Consider the following 21254-nt stretch of genomic DNA (forward strand, 5'->3'; position numbering starts at 1 on the left):
AGGAAAGGAGGCTGAGGGAGCCCCGCCAAGCTCCCAGGCCTTCCGGGCCCTGGGGTCAGAGCACCTGATCCCCTCGCTGAGTTTCCGTTGAGGGAAACACAGGTAGAAACTCAGGCCATCTGTGGGCCGTAGGGTCCTCACCACGACGACACTGACCATCTCCCCCAGGCCTCTACCACACAGGGGTGACCACACCCAGAGCTGCGTGAGGGGGGCACAGGCAGGCTGGGGAGCTGCGGAGAGAGGACGTGGGAGTGCCCACACCCCATCTCCCCAGGCTTCCCCGTGCCTCCAAGCGTGGGAGGGATGGACGCCCGCTCGCTCACATTCGTGTCTGCTGGGCGCTCACCATGACCGAGGCGGGGAGCAGGCCCGTGTCCTCCCCAGCAGCCAGGGCTCTTGGCCCCTCCACGTCCTGGCAGCCTTGCAGAGCGCGCCCTGAATCACTACTCAAGAACCTGCTTGAGAGCGTGAATGGGTGAAGAAGCCAGTGAGGCAGCGGGGGATGAAGGAACAGACAGATGGGCAGACGGTGAGTCCGCGCTGCTTCGTGGGCCCGAGGGTAAGAGCGTCCCCCTGTGCGGGACTCTCCCACGGACCACGGAACAACGTTTTAGCCCCAGCCGGTCCCCTGACGACACCTTGCTGTCTGGAAACGAGCCGCCCCTCACCTGACGTAACACAGTAACCCACCAGGACCAGAGGGTCCCCAACACACTAGACCCTTCCTGGTAGCTCCTTTGATGTCAGTGAAAGTTCACCGAGTGCCCGCTGTTCGCAGCCGGGGCTGGGGACACAGGTGCGTGTTGGCTCCTGTTCCCAAGGGCGATGGCAGAGAGGGAGAGGCCTGAGCCCGTGGGCAGGAAGAATGTCATTTGTTCCATGAAGGCCTCCAAGCTTCATGAGGATGGTGAGGCCCCGGGGGAAGGCCCTCCTGCTGTGTCCACACCCTCTTCCTTGAGCCCTCCACGCCCCTCATGTGACAGACTGCGAGGGGACCATATGCTCCTCTTCCACAAGAGCCCGGAGCCTCACAGACCCCTCAGAAGCTGCTAAGGGCCAGGCTGCGGGTCTCCTGGAGCATTTCTCCGCCCAGGGAGCTGTGTGAAAGCACTGTGGGCATGAGAAGGAACGTGCCACCCAGAGGGGGACCTAGCGCCACCCTACGCGGGCCCTGCCGAGAACTGAGGGGCAGACCTCCCGTGACACAAGTCTGAAGCCCCCCAGCCTTGTCCCGAGATCCGTGGCATGGACCACCCTGAGGACCACGGAGCACGGGGGCCACTCACCACGCGGCCGGGTCGTACTCAGCCCAGACCCGGATGAACTCGTCCAGGTGGTGAGGCCCTAGGATGGAAGAGTCCCGTGTCAGGTACTCAAAATTGTCCATGATCACGGCCACAAAGAGGTTCAACATCTGCAGGACAGGAAGGAGAAGGGGTGACATAAAGAGACCTCCGCCGGCCTCTACTCTAGCCCTTCCCCTCCCGCCGAAGCCTGTGTGAGACCATCCCAGCAGCAGAGGCCACTCCAGCTCACCCGGAGCCCGTCCAGCCCTGCTTCCCCGGCAACCTCCGCCCTCCACTCTACCACCACGGCTGGCCGCGGGCCCCTGCCCCGGGGCTAGATCCGCCAACTCTCCTGAGCCCTCCCGCCCCCTTCCGCTGCCCACCTCCCGTCACCTTCCTCATCCCCTCCCAGCTGGCTGCCAAGGGAAGCAGCGACTTTGGAGTTAGGGGTTTCGATTCTGGTGGCCAAAAGCTTGGCTTCTTTTCCCCTTTAATTGAGTTGAAATTCATAGAACATGCATTCAGTGTTTCACAACCCAGTGGTTTTACTTATTCACAACATCAGTCAACCGCCTCTCGGGTTTCCAAAATTCTTTATCGCCCCAGAAAATGCCTTGTGCCAGAAGGAGTCACTCACTTGTCCCCCTTCCCTACAGTGTCTGTCCGGCACCCACAGGCTTGTCTCCTTGGGGCGTTTCATGTAAGAGGAGTCCCTCAGCACGGGGCCATGGAGGGCCTCCCGGGCCCGGCTTCTCCGCTTTCCATGAGGCTCACCCAGTCGTCAGGCGCAGAACCGCACGGCGTTTTAAGGCCGAATAACATACCGTGGGGGACACAGCAGTTTGTTTCTCTGTCCACCCACCGGTGGATGTTTGGGTCGTGGCCACCTGACGGCTGAACTGTTTTCCACAGGAGTTGCTGCATTTTGCATTCCTACCGCAATGCGCAAGAGTCACTGTTTCTCCACGTCTCTGACAACGCTGGTTATTTTCCGTTAAAAAAATGGTTATTGTGGCCATCCCAGGGAGTGTGAAGCAAGTGCGTGGTTTTGAGTTTCCTTGATTTAGTCCAAAGATGATGAATGTCTTCATGTGCTTGTTGGCCACGTTGTCCCCCTTCTGGCCGACATGTCTGTTCTGATTCTTTGCCTACTTTTTTGTGCTTGTCTTTTGCAGCTCAATCCTGAGAGTTCTTTATGTGTCTTGTATATTACCCCCTTAAAAATATGCGATTCTCCCATTCCTTAGATTGCGTTTTCACATTTCTTATAATCCCCTTTGACACACAAAAGGTTTAATTTTGAGTAATTTATTTTTTCTTTTGTTGCTTGTGATTTTGGCGTCAAATCTAAGAATCCTTCGACAAATCCGAGATCAGGATCTGCCCCCATGCTTTCTTCTAAGAGTTTTGTAGTGTTCACTCTACATTTAGGTCTTTTTCCAGTTCTGGGTTCATTTCTGTATATGGGGTGACGTAGGGGTCCATCTTTTTTTTTTTTTTTTTTCCCGCATGTGGACATCTGGTTGTCTCTTCACGATGTGTCAGAGAAACTGTTCTTGCCACACTGAGCAGCTTTGGCACCCTCGTCAAAAATCAACTGTCCATGGAGATTTGTATTTATTTCTGGAGTCTCCATCCCACTCCAACGGTCTGTCCTTACGCCAATGCCTACTGCCCCGCATCAGCCTTACTGAGGTAGACGTGACTGACACAATCACGAGATACTTACAGTCCACACTCCAGTCTCTCCACACACAATTGTCGAAGCGCCCCTGCCGTCCAGCTGACACGCCCATCACATATTTTTGGAAGAATACTTACGTTCTGCCCTCTAGAAAATTCCAGTTATACAATGCAGAGTTATCAGCTATAGTCACCATGTTTTACTTCACACGCTCGGACTTTATTCGTACTAGAGCTGAACGTGTGCACCCTTTCACCAACTCGTCCCTACTTCCCCCACTCTCCAGTCCCTGGCAACAGCTCTTCGACTCTCGGTTTCTGTGGTTTGGCTTCCAAAAAAAATTCCACATGTAAGGGATATCTGCAGTATTTGCCTTTTTCTGTCTGGCCTTTTTCCCCTAGCACAATGCCCTCAAGATCCATCCATGCTGGCAGAAATGACAGGAGGGTTTCCTTCTTTCCCGTGGCTGAATACTCTGTGTGTGTGTGTGCGTGTGTGCACACCAAGTCTTCCTATCTACTCCTCTGCTGATGAACACTTAGGTTGTTTCCGTGTCTTGTCTATTGTGAGTAATGCTGCAGTGAACGTGGGCATGCAGATCTGTCTCCAATATCGTGTTCTCCTTCCATGTGGACATATACCCGAACGTGGGATTGCTGGATCATATTTTAGTTCCATTTTTTATTTTTTGAGGGACATCTACACTGTTTTCCATAGGGACTGTACCAACTCACATTCCTACTGACCGCGTACAGCGGTTCACTTTTCTCCACATCTTCGCCAACACCTGCCATCTCTCGTCTTCTTCCTGATCGTCCGTTTTAAATGTGGCGAGGGGTTGCTGTTGTCTTGATGTGCACTTCCCTGGCGACGGTGACACGGAGCACCTTTTCATGTACCTGTCGGTCATCTGTATGTCTTCTTCGGAGAAGGGCCTCTTCAGCCACATTGTTCTGACTCATGGTACCTTTGTAGTAAGTTTTGTAATAGGGAAACGTGGGTTATCTCACCTGGTCTTTAATTTTCAAGGTTTTGTTGTTATTTGGGGCTCCTTGCCATTCCATACGAATTTGAGGATCAGCTGTTCCATTCCTGTAGAAAGGGCCCTGGAGCTCTGACAGGGAGCACACTGAATCCGGAGCTCACTCTGTGGGGATGTTGCCGCCTCACCAACATTGCCTTCGGATCCGTGCGCCTGCATGTCTTTCCACTTAATTAGGTCTTCCTTAACTTATTTAGCGGTTTTTACTGTGCAAGTTTTCATCTTCACAGGTATTTATTCCTAGGTATTTTATCCCTTTGGATGCTACTGGAAGTGGAATTACTTCCTTAATTTCCTTTTCAGGCTGTTTATTGCTGGTACACGGAAACATAACTGACTTTTATGTGTTGATTTTGTACTCTGAGACTTTGATGAACTCGTTTATTAGTTCTAGCACTGTGCGTGCGTGTGCGTGTGTGTGCGTGCGTGTGCGTGCGTGCATGGGCGTGTGTGCGTGCGTGGGCATGGGCGTTCTTTAGGATGTTCTACATATACCATGTCATCGGCAAAGAGGGATAGCTTTACCTTTTCCTCTCCAATTTGGGTGCTTTTTATTTCTTTTCCTCGCCTACCTGCTCTAACTAGGACTTCCAGCACAATGCTGGGTAGAAGTGATGAAGAAGTGGGGACCTTGTCTAGTCCCTGATATTTGGAGGAAAAGTTTGTAATCCTTCGTCACTGAGTTTAATGTCAAGTGTAGGTTTTCATAAATGCCCTTCATCCCGTTACAGAAGTTCCCTTCTGTTCCAAGTCTGCCACGTGCTCTTGTCATGAAAGGGTATTGAATTGGGTCTAGTGCTTTTCTGCATCTATTGAGGTCATCATGTGAGGTGTTTCCCTCATCACACTGGTTAGTCTCTGTATGTCAAAGATGCATCCCTGCACTCCTGGGATAAATCCCGCCTGATCACTGTGTCTAACCCTTAACGTGCCGTTGGAGCCGGTGTGCTAGTATCTCGTTCAGGACACCTACTGTGTACTCAGCACGGGCGTTGGTCTGCAGTTATCTTTCTTGTGGCATCATTCCTGTCCTTGGTATTAGGATAATGGCAGCATCACAGGATTTGTTAGGAGAGGTTTCTCTTCTTCTACTTTTTGCAAGAGTTTGAGTAAGGGGCACTTGGGGGGCTCAGCCAGTTAAGCGTTCCAGTCTTCGTTTCAGTTCAGGTCATGATCTCAGGGTCATGAGATCAAGCCCCACGTCAGGCTCCGCAATCAGCATGGAGTCTGCTTGGGATTCTCTCTCTCTCCCTCTGCCCGCCCCCCTCTAAAAATAAAAAAAGTTTGAATAGGATTTATGCTAATTCTTCTTTAAGACCATTTTCTGAATTTGGTAAAATATACACAGCAACGAGCTTACAGATTTAATGACTCTGAAGTGCACAGCTGAGGGGCACCGTCCCCACTACCTGTCCCCAGAACTCTTCCATCTTCCCCGACGAAACCCTGCCCCCACGAAACACTAATCCCCATCCCGTCCCCCAGTCCCCGGTGCCTGCCGTCGTACTCTCCGTCTCTACGAGCTTCCCTGCTCTAGGGACTTCAGACAGCTGAAACCGTGCCGTTACTTCTCCTTTGGCCGCTGGTTTCTTTCTCTTGGCGTCATGACTTCACGGGGCCATCCATACTGCAGCATGGGTCAGAACGGCCTCTCTTCCTAAGGTCGGATGGTACTCCCTTGTGTGTCCATGTCACAACCGGTCACTCGCTGGTGGCACGTTGGTTGTTTCTGCCTCCAGGCCATTGTGGATGACGCCGCTGCAAACGTGCGCGCACAAATACCGGCGTGAGGCCCCTCCCTCAGCTCTGGCATGTGCCCGGAGTGCAGCTGCTGGATCAGACCGCCACTCCGTCGTTCCCTCATCGAGGAGCTGCCCTGCTGACTTCCACAGCCGCCGCACCACCTGGCGCCGCCGCTGGCCGTGGACGAGGGCGTCTCTGCAGCGCGCCAGCAGACTGCAGGGGCCGCTTTCTTCCTCGTTTGCTCTCATGCCCGTGTTTCATCTCCTGTCACGCTGGTCCCCACCCTTCTCTAGGCACTGTCACCTCCAGCCACCTCCCTGGTCACTCTTCAGCCTTCCCTGGTCAGAAGCCAGAGCAAGGTTTGGAAACGTCACCCAGACTGGGTCATGGCCCTGCTCCAAGTCTCCCAGGGGTGTCTACTGGCCTGGACCAAAATCCACGCCCCAGGACCCAATCCACTGAGCTCCGCGCCGCCCCAGGCGCGCCGGCTGCAGCGCTGCTTCTCTGTAACTCACCACCGTGGCAGAGGCTACAGGCTAAAGGACAGGGGTCCTGTGGAAACTTAAAACTCTTTCTGAGAAGGAAAGGCCCACAGGAGCTCATCACAGAGTGGGTCCTTTTACAGGTCATCGTCTCCAGAGACACAGGACCATCAACAGAGAATCAGCTTGCAATGAGACATGAATCAGCCTCAGGGATCTGTGAGAGACGTCGGGGTTCCTGGGATGGACTGAGACAGGTGGACACATGGGCACAGTGACCAGGACTTACCAGGAAGGAACAAAGGAAGATGAAGGAGACGAAGTAAAAGTAGGCAAAGTCGCTCCCACACTCACTGGCGTTGGCGTGCTCATCGCAGGCCTGATTGCTGAGACAAGACAGCATGATCTCATGCCAGGCCTCCCCCGTGGCACTCCTAAGAAGAAGGGCAGAGCCGTGAGGCCCACGAAGGAAGGGCCAGGCCAGCCGGAGAAGGGCTCCCAGAGGAGCGGGCGCCGGTGCACACCCTCACTGGGCTCAGAACCCTCTGGCATTAGGTTTGCAAACTGACCATGAACTCAGAAAGAACTACTCACTGAACGTAAGGCAGTGCACCAGAAGCCGGCACCGTGGTGAGAGCCCCTCCATGGACCGCTGGGCCCCTCGAAGCCAACACAGACTTTCTTGGCCTGCCCGACAGCAGGTGCCATCCCAGCCTTCCTTGATTCAACAAGTGGGGGACTCCACCCCTCCAGTTTCTCCGGCCAAACAGGTCGTAGTCATCCCTGCCTCCACTCATTCTCACCACCCCTGTTCATCAGCTCATCTGCTCCAAAGAACATCCAGACTCTAACCCTCTCACCACCCTGGGTTAGGCCGCCATCACCTTCCCTGGGCTCTGCAACAGCTTCCAAGGGGCTTTTCCTGCTCCCACCCGCCAACACCCAAGTGGGTCCAACAAACACAGGTAACATCAAGTCACTTCTCTCAACACCCCCCAACTCACTGCAAATCCAAAATGCACACAACTGCCCGCAACTCTGTGCGGCCTGCAGCCCATCCTCTCTCAGTGGTCTCTGCTCAGCCCACTCCAGCCGCACCAGCGTCTGCTGCTTCCGCAACACACCAAGAACAGCCCCACCACCCTGAGCGGCCACCATGGAGGACCCTTCCTCATGGACTTTTGTCCCCGATCTGCAGTCAGAACGAGGGCCGGAGGTCCAGCAGACTTGCAGGTAGACCAGAGGCCTGGGTGCCCCCCACCTGGTGTGCCCGTGTGGCCAGCTCCGGGCACAAGCGAGCCCACTGGCCATCACCAGTGGCTAGGAGTAGGGGGCTTTTCCTGCAGGGCAGCTGTCCTGTGCCAGGCCTGACCGACATGGGCATCCCCTGTGACTCAGAGATCAGGGAGGAAAAGAGATCTTTGAGAACAAACACTTCCAGCTGTGGCTGGTTTCATAGGCCTGCCTCAACTCCTGGAGCCTGAGGCAGGACATTGACAGATGAAGAGACGAAACGAACATTAACAGCTAAAGTCCGGAGAGACGATGTCATCTGGAGAAAGTGTCGGCCTCTGACTGAAAGAACGAGAGTCGGCCAACTCTCTCCGGGCAGCCTAGCAAGGCAGACCGGCCTGCTCTCCCTCCATGGAAAGAACCTCACGGGCCCTGCCTGGGACTAACTGTGTGGGACACCCCGAGCTCAGGCCTTCCAAGCATTTGCATAAAGAAACGCACATGTGGGAACCTCAAGAATGAGCCCCGGGTGGCACCTTGTGTCAGCCCCTTCCTCCCCACGTCCCTCCAAAGAGCTCCTTTCTTCCCTCCAAGGATCACAGTGGTGGGCTTGCCTTACTGAAGGAGACTCTGGAGGCAGGGAGACACACTCACCCCTCCCTCCAGCCCCCACACTGGGAGGGTCGACAGCCCCCAGTCTGCGGAGAGTGTGCCCCGTCTCAGGACAACAGGCGCCCCCAGGCCTCCCGAGCACGTCTTCACCTGGAGGCACCTGAGCCAGGACCAAGCCGCTCTGCCACTGGACTTGGGGCGGAAAGCCTAGGGAACTGCAGTCCTGTGAGCCCCGGGGGCAGCCGGAGGCACACTCGCACCAGCAGGTCTGGCCAGCTGAGTCCCTTGGGTCCCTCAGTAGCACACACGGCATCGGCAGCAGCCCCGCTGCCCGGCGTCCCTCGTCCCACAGACCCTGCAGTCCACAAGGTGAGCAGAGGAAGGCGTACAGCCAGCACACCGAAGAAGATCCTGCGGGACACCTTCTGTCCTCCCAGACCCTTGGCCGCAGCCTCACTAAGCCCTTCTGGCCACCACCGGGGACCTGAGCCGAGGGGGTCAAGGCCAGCCTCACACCTGGGGCTCTCAGGTCGACCTCCCTTGGGGGCTTGCGTTCCGTCTGCCCCGAGGCCCAGGAACCCTTAGGGAAGGATGCCAAGGAGAGCAGAGAAGAAGCTGGGAAGGCCCACTGAGGGGAGGCCAGCCCGAGTGGGTTGGCACACACCCCGTCCCTCCTGAACGGAGGAGCCCCCAAGCCTGTGCTGACCCCCGACCAACACACCTGAACAGCAGCATCAGGGCCTGCAGAAACGTCCGGAAGTTGTTGTGCCGGTTGATGCTGCTGTCATCATCCAGCGCGATATTTCCAAAAACCTGAAAGGAGAAAGAAGGCTGCAGGCTGGTGCTGTTGGGACCCCCGGAGCTGTGGCCAGGCAGAGGAGGGTATGCGCCCGTGAGAACCCACAAGGCCCAGGACACAGCCCTTAGCCACCTCCACTGCGGCCGGGGCTGGAGGGGCCCGTGCTTCCAGCCAAATGCGTCTCTGCTCCCCCAGCTCTACGTGTCTGCAGACACGGGTCCGCACACCCAGTAAAAACGCGGCCGGAGCTCAGCGTACGTGGGCCGCTCCGTTCGGAAGACGGATGATGCCCTGGAAAGTTCACTCTTTCATCAGTGACACTGAGGCGGGAATTATTGTGATAATAGCTAGGAGATCAACTTGAAAGTTTCTTTTTAAGTGTCTGTGCAAATACCAGAATGGGCTTTTTATCCACTTTAATTGATTTCTTTTTGGGGTTAGGAATGAAAAGAAGTCAGTAACTGTACTTGGCTTAAAATCTGTAGCCTGGCTGAAAGACTTAGGAACTATCACATCTTCACCAAAAACAAAGCTCAGTGACCCTTATGGTCTTATACATCCACAAAAAAAAAGCACAGAAATACATTTTAAAGAGCATCAGATATCAGCAAATTTTAAGGCAAGAGAAGCTTTTCACTCCCTGAAACGGAGTTTAAAAATCAGTTTGCACCTAACCTTTGAGACAGTGGCTTCTCCCACTATAACTTAACACTGGGATCCAACTCCCACCCTACTGTTGAAAAGTGGCCCGATGCCAAAGATTTAAATCTGGAACCCGGCTTCGTGTCTCTTAAATGTTTTTCCAAATAGCTGACAAAGGGTTTTGGGGAAATGAAGGCGATCTAAATCCTCCCAGCTGGACCTGCCAGTACAGTGATCCGATTCGACCCTGCCGACTTTTTCTGCTGGAACACACAATCTCCTGTAAAGCGTCGGGCCAGTTCTCTGGACTGAGAGAAGGACCGGCTGGCGCTCAGCACCAGGCGCACGTGCCTCAAAGCTCCACCGGCACGGGGGCCCAGCACCCAGTCCAATGAGCCCACCGACACCCTGACAGCCCCGTGAGGTTTTACTCAGGAGCACGGCAGAGCACGGTATGACAGACGGGGGGGACTACACCTCACTAGAGGACTCTGGAGACAGGCCCAGACTCGGGGTGCCCAACCTCAGTGTCCTCATCAATAGAACAGCCTTTCTGAGAGTTAAGTTCACAAGGTCCTGAGAACGATGTCTGCCTCATAGCAAAGCTCCCCGAGTGTCACTCTGTCACGGTCGCCACGCGGGGACCGTGACCAGCACCCGCCGCTCCCAGTGCCGTCAGCGCGCCCACCTGCATGCCGATGATGGCGTAGATGAAGAACAGCATGGCGATGAGCAGACACACGTAGGGCAGGGCCTGTGGAGACACACGGAGGACAGGGCAGCTCCAGGGGGCTGCCCCGCTGCCTGGCTCGTACCTCGTCTGTGGAGGGGATGGTGGCCGCATCTCTGGGGCCGCTCGGACCACAGCGGCCGCAGAGCCACCCCACTGACCGCAAAGCCCCTCTACCAAGAGGCGGCCTCGCTTCCTTCATCCCTGAGCAGTCGTGCGTCCCGCCGCAGGGTCAGTGAGCACGACTGAGGCGCTGTCTGGGCAACTTCGGAGGTCTGTAAACCACAACGGGGCAACAGGGGCCAAGGGGCCTCCAGGAGGAGGGCCGCTCCGGGGGTCAGGGCGCCGGGCCGGGCCTCACCTTGAAGGACTGCACAAAGGTCCACAGCAGAATGCGGATGGTGTAGCCTTGGCGCAGCAGCTTGATGAGCCGGGCGGCCCGAAAGAGGCGCAGGAAGCTGAGGTTGATGAAATTGTTCTGTGGGGGAGACAGGCTGTTCTCAAGCCGGCGGCGATCAGCCTCCCGCCACGGCAGACCTCCCACCCGCCTCTCCCAGACCTGCCCCGAAGGAAAGTGGATCCAAAGAGACACCAAACAGAAAGTCACTGCTCTACAGTAGAGAAGCAGCAATCGGCCACCAGAAAACCTTCCGAAAGTGAAGCTTGTCATTGCCAATCATCTCTCATGCAGCAAATCAACGGAACCCTCTGCTCTAGGGTCCCCTGCACCCGACAGGGACGGAGAGAGACGAACTCCCAGAAGCAGCTCCTTGCTGCCCAGAGGAGCCAGGAGACCGCCTGTGGATGGGCCTCCAACGTGGACCGCCCCTTGTGAGACACAGCCAAGCCGTCCAAGCGCCGGGCAGGGCTGCTTCTCCACGGAGAGCCTCTGAGGGGCCCTTCCCTTCTCCGCATGGCTAGCAAAGCCCCTGCCTGCCTGGGACCCGGCAGAGGGGCAGACCTTTCCCCCAGAGCTGCTCATGGTGCCTGCCGACAAGTCACCGTGGGAAGGGTAAGTGTGGGCGATCCCACTGCCCACACCACGGAAGCCACTCAGGAAATCCACGAATGCTCCCAGCGGCAGAGATCCCGGGATGTCAAGCATGGCTCCCTCATCCGAGGGGCAGTGAGCCTTCCACCCGGGCCCAGGGGCACCTTGAATTATCAGCCCATCCCTTTCAGGAAGCACGGCTCTGGGCGGATGATGTAGGGGTGCTTGTGGCCCTGGGCAGCTTCCCGGCCTCTGTCTGCTTAGAGACCAGGTGCCTGCACGACAGCCGCTCCCTGACCCCTGGGTGTCTAACACACACAAGCAGCTCAGGCTTAGACACAACGTATCGCCAGATTCAGTGGTCCAACGGAGACAGAAGAGAACACGACATGTTCAATGAGAGCGGCAGCGGGAGAGCACGTGCAGGGGCCGGGGGAGGCGGGGAGAGCTGGCTGCCCCCCTCCAGGGCTGCCCAGCTGGTCCTGGCTGGGACGAAGCGTTCAGTGGACAGGCAGGTCTCACTTCTACTTCTGAGGACGGAGGCCCCCACCCAGCCTTGTCTGCCCCTTTGCTTCCCACCGGGTGGGGGGTGCTGGGGACTGGAGTCTGTGTCTGCTGGCGGCAGAGGTGGGAGCCAGGAGGGAGGAGGCTGGTGCTCACAAGGAGGTGCGGACTAGGGTCTGGATCAGCAAAAGGCAGAAGTGGGCCATGGGGTGGGACCCTGGAGGGCGAACGGGCTTGCCTACCGCTCCCTCAGCTGCTGGGAAAGGGACTCTCAGTGCGGGACACACCCAACCCGCCCTGCGGGCCCCAGGCTTGCAGGTGAGCCAGTCGGCTCTGGGGCACCGGCACAGCCGTGGAAGGGTGACCTCATTACAGCGCTGGGAGATCCTCCGCATGAGGCAGTAAAGCCGAGGAAGGCGAACGAGCCGCCAAGTGCCTCCTCCGAGGTCCCCACGTGGACCGCACCCGCCCACTTGCGTCTGGAGGGCCCAAGACTGTCACAACACAGTCAGCGTCTGCCCAGCCCAAAGGACTTTGCTCAGGCCACTGGCACCTAGAGATTCTGGGGGAAACAGAGGCTCTGGGTGAGAAAGAAGGGACGGAGGACAAGGCAGGGGAGGGCACTGGTCGTGCGCACCGTCAGCGCACCGACGCAGAGCTCACACGTCCCCACCTACTTTTTCTGAGACTCAAGCTCTCACCCCTCCCCCCAGACGTCTTTTCTCAGGGCTCCAGGGGGCACTCGGGAGGGGGTGGGGGGGCCGCAGACACACAGCTTGAGAGAGCCATGAGGACGGATGGTGACAGCAGCCACAGATACTCCAAGCACGGGTACCCCGGGGCCGCAGCAGGGTGGGAGCTGCCAGGCACCAGCATGCGAGCAAGCATGCGGGAGAACGGGGGGCGGGGCAGCAAGCACACGGCAGCCTCCCCACGGCCACCCGTAGTCACCTCTGGCCTCAGCCAGCCCCTCGGTGGTGGAAAGGAAGGGCCTGCCCCATCCTCCCAGAGTCCATGGTTTCTGTCACACCAGAGAGCCCCAAGCACCTTATTTCAAAGCCAGGCCCTTCCTGACTGCCACCTGCCTCGGCACTGGGAAGGTCTAGGCACCCCAAAGAGGCATTATCGCAATCCGCAATGTGGCGGATGGTTCACCCTGAGGGTACCCTTGTCCCCAGCTCCTCTGAGCCCCTGGCTTCCTCACCCACAAGATGTGGACATTAGGACGCTGTGCCCAGATGCTGAGGAATCAGAGATTTGAGGGATTTAAAGGCACACCAGGCATCGTGACACACCCCCCCCAACAAAGAGGGGCCCCAGGCCCCAACAGGCATTCCCTGCGCCCCGTGCACATCTATTGGGTGCCACACTCCACACTGGCAGCAAGTGAGCGACAGACTGCTCTCCTGCTTGGCTTCTTCCTGGCGGGACGATGAGGAGAAACAGACCCCAATGTGCTCAGCGTGTCATGTGACTGTGTGCTCTCTGAAGAGGGAGGGCACAGGGGCGGGGGGCTCTTCCCAAGGGCATAGGGAACGGCCATGGAGGGGCCCGAGCGACTCGAATATTTCTGCATCAAATGGCATCTTCTCAAAACCTCAAGATCTTCTCCACTTGTGAAATACCTGATCATTAATGTTCACTTTCTGTAACAGGATCTCAAGACCTGCTACTTTATATAAACTTCCTGTCACAGCCTCAGTTTCGTCGGCTCCTGGTGTCTTTGCTCTCCCGTCAGATACTCCTGAAGGCCTGGGGGAAGGCCCAGTTCACGCCACCGCAGCCCGCACGAGCCCACGGAGCAAGCGTGCACGAGCCGGCCACGTGCTCCAGGGAAGGCTGGACGCAGGAGCCAGGTGCTCTGTCTCTGGGGACAGACCCTCTTCCCGCTCCATCAGGCCTTACACGACCCCTTCTGAATCACGGAGACACAATCTCCAATCCCCTCCAGCCCCGAGGCCCAGAGCGGATTCCCCCTGGAAGGGCAATTCCAGGAAGAACACTATAGGAGGCATCGCCAGAGGCCACTGGGGAGAACCACCCTTGCATGTGGGTTCGATGGGGACAGAGCAGAAGGGAGATGGTGCCAGAGAAACCATGGACTCCACAGGAGCAGGTCAAACCTCATGCCCTACAACATCCCTCCAATTCTGAACCCAGTCCCAACAGGAAGAACTGGCTGGGCACTGACCCACTCGGCTCAGAAGACCCAAGGCCAGTTCCTGAATCAAACAGTCCCCGGAAGGGCCCTCGGAAGCCCCCACTGGACCCCAGATGCTGAGGAGAAGAGACCAGAGGGGATGGGGACTGCCAGACTCTGACCACGCGCCTCAGGAAGGCAGTGGTGAGGCCTCACAGGAGAAGGAACAGGAGCAGAGCAAGCAAAGCAAGGAGTTGTAAGAACTGTTTAAAGTCATGAAACCAACCGTTTCCTATATGTGATGTTTTCATGGATGGGTGTTTGCGTATTATTTACAAATTGGGATGTTTGAGCAGCAGGTGCACAACATACAGACGGAGACATGGTTTTCGCATTGTATGTTGGTTGGATGGCGTGAGTCAGCAGGCAGTTTACGGTGAATCAAGAACAAAAACAGAAAACAAAAGAGAAAATGAGTCATCAACACAAGCAAAAACTCAAACTTCGAATACCTCACTGGAAAATTTTAGGATTTTAGTAAACTTTGCACATTTTGCTGAAAATGCACCAGCTCAAATATTTCGGAAATCTGGAGGCTATGCAGACAGGGTGGTGCTCGTTTGCATTCCTGTTTGTAATGCAAATCCAAAGACGACTCACAGACACTTGTTTTTTTATTTCCAGGCAAAGAAATCAATGTCAGTTTTATGCTTCCTTGGGGATGCTGTCTCGACACGACCCTGGTGAAGGCTATTACTCTATTTTGATTAAGTGGGAGGTGGGAACTGACACTCATATTTTTGCCTAAGGAAAAAAAGTACGTTCACGAAGTAACACACGGAGTGACTACACATGAACAAAAATAAAGACGCCACTAATCCACGCGCCGGCTCCCTTTCATCTTTTCCGCTCTGGGCAGAACAGGGTGAAGGACGGGAGCGCCAGTGGCCAGAGCCAGCGGAGCTTCCGAGCCGAGCGGCACCTCCGTCCTCCCGCCGGCCCTGCTGGGCATCGGGGGCTGACGGCCGCCACCACGGAGGGCTTATTTGAAGGGAGATCTCATCAAACCACAAGCCACCCAGGCCTCGCGTGTCCAATAGCTGAGGGACAGACACTGGGCCTCCTGCTTAGAGAAGATCTCTGCCTTGTGTGCGGGCCTCTCTGGAGCCAGAGGTCTCCCCAGAAGACATTTCGGCATCGTGCGCTCTGCATGCCTGGCAACGCTCACCCTTGATACCCGCTCGTCATTCTGCCCGCTCTGAGAGGACACACGCCCACGAAGGAACCCAGAGCTGTGTCCTTGCAGATCGGAGCTTGGTGTCTGGGTCCCTCTACCCGGGGAACAAAGACTCTGCTGTGTCCCAGGACGAGGCCCGGAGGGATCAGCCGCCAGCTTGCTCCTCCCAGCCACCACACTGGTACAAACTATTCCTGGATGAGAAGCGCCTGGGCAATGCCACAATGCCAATGGCTGGGTGACAAACATCCGTGGTTTCTGCATGAAAGTGGCAGCTCAGAACTTTTCCCCACAGTATTTGGATTGTTGCGTTTTTAAAACCATGAAACATACCACATACACAAAAGAACATGTATAAATACATGTATAGATGCACGTTTTAAAGAAAAGGAATGAAATGTCCATCTATCCGTCACCCCGCTTAAAGAAATCAGAATGTCACCAAGACTTTCGAAGCCCTTCTTGTCTCCCTTTGTCCTTCCTAGACATAGTAGTTACCTGTAACTCTTGTTAACAATTCCTTTTCTTTACTGCCTTACCACAAACTCTGAAAACACGCTATACTTGGCTTCTCTTAACCTGTGACGGGACGCTACTGCACGCAGCCTTCTCAGACTTGGGCAGACTTGCTGACGGTGAGCAAACTGCTTCTCAGCGGCTTCCCTCCTGATGCAGACACCACCCTCCCGTGCGTGGGGCGCAGCACTCTGTTCACGGGGGGTCACGACCGGGGCATTCCGGGGCTGCCATGAACTGTGTAGCCACGAACTCTGTATGAGAGGGTCTCCGGGTCACCTGCCCAGACACCCCCTGGCACGAGACCTAAGAGGGAATCCCCGAGCAGCAGGCGTGCCTACACCTGGCTTTCTGGGGGTTGCCACACTTTCCCCAGCAGGAGCGTGGAGGGTCTGGCTGACACACTTGCTAAGCGCCGGCATGGCTGGAATTCCTGTCTGACAAACCGGAGGGTGTGAAAGGGCGTCTCAATGTCATTTCACTTTACGTTTCCTTAACTACAAATAAGGTTCATTGGTCATTTCTGTTTCTTAGTCTTTTAGCAAAATGCCCAGTTACCCCTTCAGCTCCTTTTTCCATTTGGTTGCTTCTGTTTTTCTTAATGATTCACTGAAGGGCCTTGCACATTCTGGACACTAACCTTCACTAATGGTTCAGAAAACCTCTCGGCCCTCCGACCACGCCTTTGTCAATCAATGTCGGTACAACCGAGGCCTGAGGAGCTCATTCTTGCTCTCTGTCATTGACCTCATCCAGTCTCACGGCTCTGATCTCCCCCTACAGGCTCATGGTTCCCCAGCGTAGGACTGGCATGAATGTCTCCTCCAAACTCCCGGCACATCTGTCCAACGGCCTGTTGGACAAGTCCTTTGGAAGGCCAGCAGGCGACCCACCCTAATGCGCGCACGCTGCACCCAGACCACATGTACAAACGGTGCACAACCAACCTGGTCCCCCCAGTCTTTCCCACTCCAATGACAGCTAACCCACGTCCCCGCGCTCAGATCGGACGCCATTCTTGCCTCAGCTGTCACCGAGCGCTGCTACGCCAGCAGCTCTACTGGAAAACACATCCAGAGCGACGGCCTCTCACCTGAGCCCAAGCCCCCAGCCCCTCCACCGGGCCCCCTGCGTGGCGCTCGTATTCTCCCAGACCAGGACACAGGTGTCTGAGAATTAACATTCCGTGGCCTCCCCGCACCAGCAGCCTTCGGCTAGTGGCTGACAGCACTTGCTGAAAAAGACCCCTGTCGCCTTGCCGCTTGCAGGGATAATGGAGGTTCAGGGCTCCCAGTGAGGACCCACGGTGGTAACTGCCCTCGGAGTACACGGCGCTCCGGCCGCCTCCCTCCCCTGGCCCACTTCCTTGCTCCCTGGTATTCCTGAGGTCACCTCCCAAATGAATGACTTGCACTGAACTGTCTTGGGGTCTGCTTCTGGGATGACCAGCTAAGCCCTAACCCACCTAGCTGCTTCTGTCTGTGCCCTGTACTACACTCTCCGCTAGACATCTGGTCTGAAAACGCAGATCATGTCCCTCCTCTTCCTACCTCACTCTAAATAAAATCCCAAACTGACTGCGACTGCAAATCCTTCCCTTCTCCCCATTCCCCCGCCCCTCGTCACGCAGCAGGTGCAGGTGGGTGAGGCTCGGGGCCGCTGCCCCAGGCGCCCGGCTCCACGTCCTCACAGACCCAGACATCTTCCCTGGCAGGTCACCAAGTCAGTGGCATCTCCTCTGGGCACACAGCCACCAAAGCCCCGCCCCCCGGTCCCGTGCCTCATAACCCTTCACGGCTTAGCCTTCTCCCGGTGCCTCTCATTGTGTGACACTGCGTCTCTCTTACTGGAATGAAACTCAGAGATTTTCATCGTTTGTCCCTGCACTTAGAATACTGCTTACCACGTGACAGGCAGTGCATAAATATTGGTAATGGATAATGGGTTCATCCATTTCTAATTTATAAGGGATTCGTAACAGATAAGTGAAGGAATGTGATGCAAATACCCCCTTCCTCTTCATGGATTGCCCTTTCTTCTTTTGATGAACAGAAACTCTTCATCTTACAGAATTTTCTTTTCAATTATGGATGGTGCTTCCTATAGTTTGCTTAAGCAATCAGTCCCTATCCTGAGGTCTCAAAGAGAATCTCCTGTATTCTCTTCTAAGAGTTTTAAAGTTTTTCCTCTTATATTTAAGTATTTTCATCCATTTGAAATAGCTTTTTTGTGAATGGATGAAGATCCGATTTCCATCTTTCACTATGTTGATCATCATTATACCCGCATCGATTGTTGAATTATCTCACCACTAAGCAGCACGGTCATATATCAAGTTTCCATACACGAGTGATTCCGACTCTAAGCTCTTGATTCCTTCCATTGGCTCATTTACTCTCCCCCAAGCCAGCACCACAGTCTTAACACTCTAGCTTTGTACGAAGTCTTATCACCAACAAGAACAGCACCTTTCCACGCCCACTGCCCCAGCAGCACCCTCTGCTTGTTAAGGATCTTGAGTATTTAGGGGGCCTTTGCCCTTTCTGATGAATTTTAGAAGCAACTTGCCAATTTCCAAAACAAAAACAAATTCACTTATTGAAATTACATTGAATCTACAGATCAATTTGGGCAGAACCATCTTGAAGTTGACACTATTTAGTACTGACGTGTTAACACCGTCTACTTAAGTCTCCTTTCCTATCTGTCACTGAGGGTTAGGACTTTTCCACATAAGGATCTTGTGTTCGGATGTCGTCAGGCTATGGGTGGGACGGCTGGTGCGGCCATGATCTGCAGACAACCACTCGCTCGGGCGCTCCACGCAGCAGCCGTGCTGAACGCTCTTCTTGGCTCGAGAGGATTCCAGATCTCATCTACAGATAATAATGTTATCTAGGGGTAATAGCAACTTTGCCTATTTCTGTTCTAATACTTGGGTGTTTTACTTATTTTTCTTGTCTCGTTCACTCAACAAGTGCCTACCAAACACCCAAGCCCTGGAACGTGGCGGTGAACCGGACAAACACCTCTATCCTCATGGGGCTGACATTCACTTTCCTGAACCAACCAGGCCCTGAAGTTCAATGTTGAAAAGAAGGAGAGCTTATGGTACGGTCTTTTCCTACTTTTAAAGGGAATTCTTTCCAAATTCCACCATCGTATGATGTTAGTGCAGGATTTTTGGTAAATTCTCTTCATCAAGCCAATAATTCCTACATTGCTAATCATTTCCATCATGAATACAATTTGAGTTTTATTGAACATCTTCTCTGCACCAATGACAGGACCACATTAACAGTATCCTTTGATCTGTGAATCTAAATTAGACTCTCTAACGCATTCTACTCAGTGTTAATGAATGAGCATGGAGTATGATCTTCCTTTATTATATTCTGCTTTTTAAATAATTCTGGTGTCCAGGTTGTACTAGTCTCATATCAGTAGTTAGGGGTGTTCACTCTTTTTCTATTCACTTCAAGAATTTGTTTAGGCTCGTGAAAGAAATTGAAGAAGAGACAAAAAGATGGAAAAGCGTTCCATGCTCAGGGATCAGAAGAATAAACATTGTTAAAATGTCTATACTGCTGGGGCACCTGGGTGGCTCAGTGGGTTAAGCCTCTGCCTTCGGCTCAGGTCATGATCTCAGGGTCCTAGGATCGAGCCCCACATTGGGCTCTCTGCTCAGCAGGGAGCCTGCTTCCCTTCCTCTCTCTCTGCCTGCCTGCCTCTCTGCCTACTTTTGATCTGTCAAATAAATAAAGTCTTTAAAAAAAATGTCTATACTGCCTAGAGCCATCTATACTTTCAATGCCATTCCGATCAAAATTCCACCGGCATTTTGCAAAGTGCTGGAACAAACAATTCTAAAATTTGTATGGAACCAGAAGAGATCCCAAGTTGCTAAGGAAATGTTGTAAAAGAAAAACAAAACTGGGGGCATCACATTGCCTGATTTCAAGCTTTACTCCAAAGCTGTTATCACCAAGACAGCGTGGTACTGGCACAAAAACAGACACATAAACCAGTGGAACAGAGTAGAGAGTCCAGATACGGACCCGCAACTCCATGGTCAAATAATCTTCGACAAAGCAGGAAAAAACATCCAGTGGGAAAAAGACAATCTCTTCAATAAATGGTACTGGGAAAATTGGACAGCTGTGTATAGAAGAATGAAACTCAACCATTCTCTTACACCATACAAAAAGATAAACTCGGATTGGATAAAAGACCTCAACATGAGACAGGAATCTATCAGAATCCTAGAGGAGAACATAGGCAGTAACCTCTTCGACATTGGCCACAGCAACTTCTTTCAAGATATGCCTCTAAAGGCACAGGAAACAAAAGCGAAAATGAACTTTTGGGACTTCATCAAGATCAAAAGCTTCTGCAGAGCAAAGGAAACAGTCAACAAAACAAAGAGGCAACCCACGGAATGGGACAAGATATTCGCAAATGAAAATATAGACAAAGGGCTGATATCCAAGAGCTATACAGAACTCCTCAAATGCTCAAAAAACAGATAATCACGTTAAAAAAAAATGGGCAGAAGACATGAACAGACACTTCTCCAAAGAAGACATACAAATGGCTAACAGACACGTGAAATAAAATGTTCATCATCACTAGCCATCAGGGAAATTCAAATCAAAACCATGTTGAGATACCACCTTACACCAGTGAGAATGGCAAAAATTGACAAAGAGGTTGTGGAGAGGTTGTGGAGAAAGGGGAATCCTCTTACACTGTTGGTGGGAATGCAAGTTGGTGCAGCCACTCTGGAAAACAGTGTGGAGATTCCTTAAGAAATTAAAAACAGAGCTTCCCTATGACCCTGTAATTGTACTACTGGGTATTTACCCCCAAAGATACAGATGTAGTAAAAAGAGGGGCCATCTGTACCCCAATGTTTATAGCAGCAATGGCCACAGTCGCCAAACTGTGGAAAGAACCAAGATGTCCTTCAACAGACGAATGGATAAGGAAGATGTGGTCCATATACAATGGAGTATTATGCCGCCATGAGAAAGGATGAACACCCAACTTTTGTAGCAACATGGACGGGACTGGAAGAGATTATGGTGAGCGAAATAAGTCAAGCAGAGAGAATCAATTATCACATGGTTTCACTTACTTGTGGAGATGAGTAACACAGAGGACAATGGGAGCTGGGGAGGAGAAGTGAGTGGGGAGAGATCAGAGGGGGAGACAGACCATGAGAGATGTGGACTCTGAGAAACAAACTGAGGGTTTTGGAGGGGACGGGGGTGGGAGGTTGGGTGAGCCTGGTGGTGGGTATTAAGGAGGGCACGTATTGCAAGGAGCACTGGGTGTGGTGCATAAACAATGAATCTTTGAACACTGGAAAAATAAAATAAAGTTGAAATATCAAAAAAAAGGACCTTGTTTGGGGTTGGGATGATCTTTCATGATATTTTAGGCAGAAAGCTAATGCATACAACTACTACAATCACTGATATGAGGCAAGACAAATTGGTTTTCACACCTCACACTCCCCGCTCCTGGCAGGCTTCCTTGAGTTTGACAATGCCATGCATCACTGAGGAAATACTGTTTGAGCCATTTATCACGTGACACGAAGCTGCC

General features: G+C 53.7%; 1 protein-coding gene across 15 annotated transcripts in view; it reads right to left on the reverse strand.

Annotated features, from left to right (window-relative positions):
• Window positions 1-21254, reverse strand: part of CACNA1B (calcium voltage-gated channel subunit alpha1 B) — a 179992-nt gene that overhangs the window by 22444 nt on the left and 136294 nt on the right. For 9 of the 15 annotated variants that reach the window (XM_046022834.1, XM_046022822.1, XM_046022829.1 and 6 more), the window contains 6 exons: window positions 14178-14183; window positions 10618-10734; window positions 10215-10280; window positions 8807-8898; window positions 6530-6674; window positions 1290-1417 (listed from right to left, as the gene is read on the reverse strand). In XM_046022834.1, the coding sequence (XP_045878790.1) occupies window positions 1290-1417; window positions 6530-6674; window positions 8807-8898; window positions 10215-10280; window positions 10618-10734; window positions 14178-14183 (554 nt within the window). The remainder of the gene's footprint in view (window positions 1-1289; window positions 1418-6529; window positions 6675-8806; window positions 8899-10214; window positions 10281-10617; window positions 10735-14177; window positions 14184-21254) is intronic. The other 6 variants (XM_046022836.1, XM_046022833.1, XM_046022835.1 and 3 more) reach the window with 1 other exon arrangement.

This window comes from Meles meles, chromosome 11 (assembly GCF_922984935.1).
Source record: "Meles meles chromosome 11, mMelMel3.1 paternal haplotype, whole genome shotgun sequence".
In the NCBI taxonomy this organism is placed as follows: Eukaryota; Metazoa; Chordata; class Mammalia; order Carnivora; family Mustelidae; genus Meles; species Meles meles.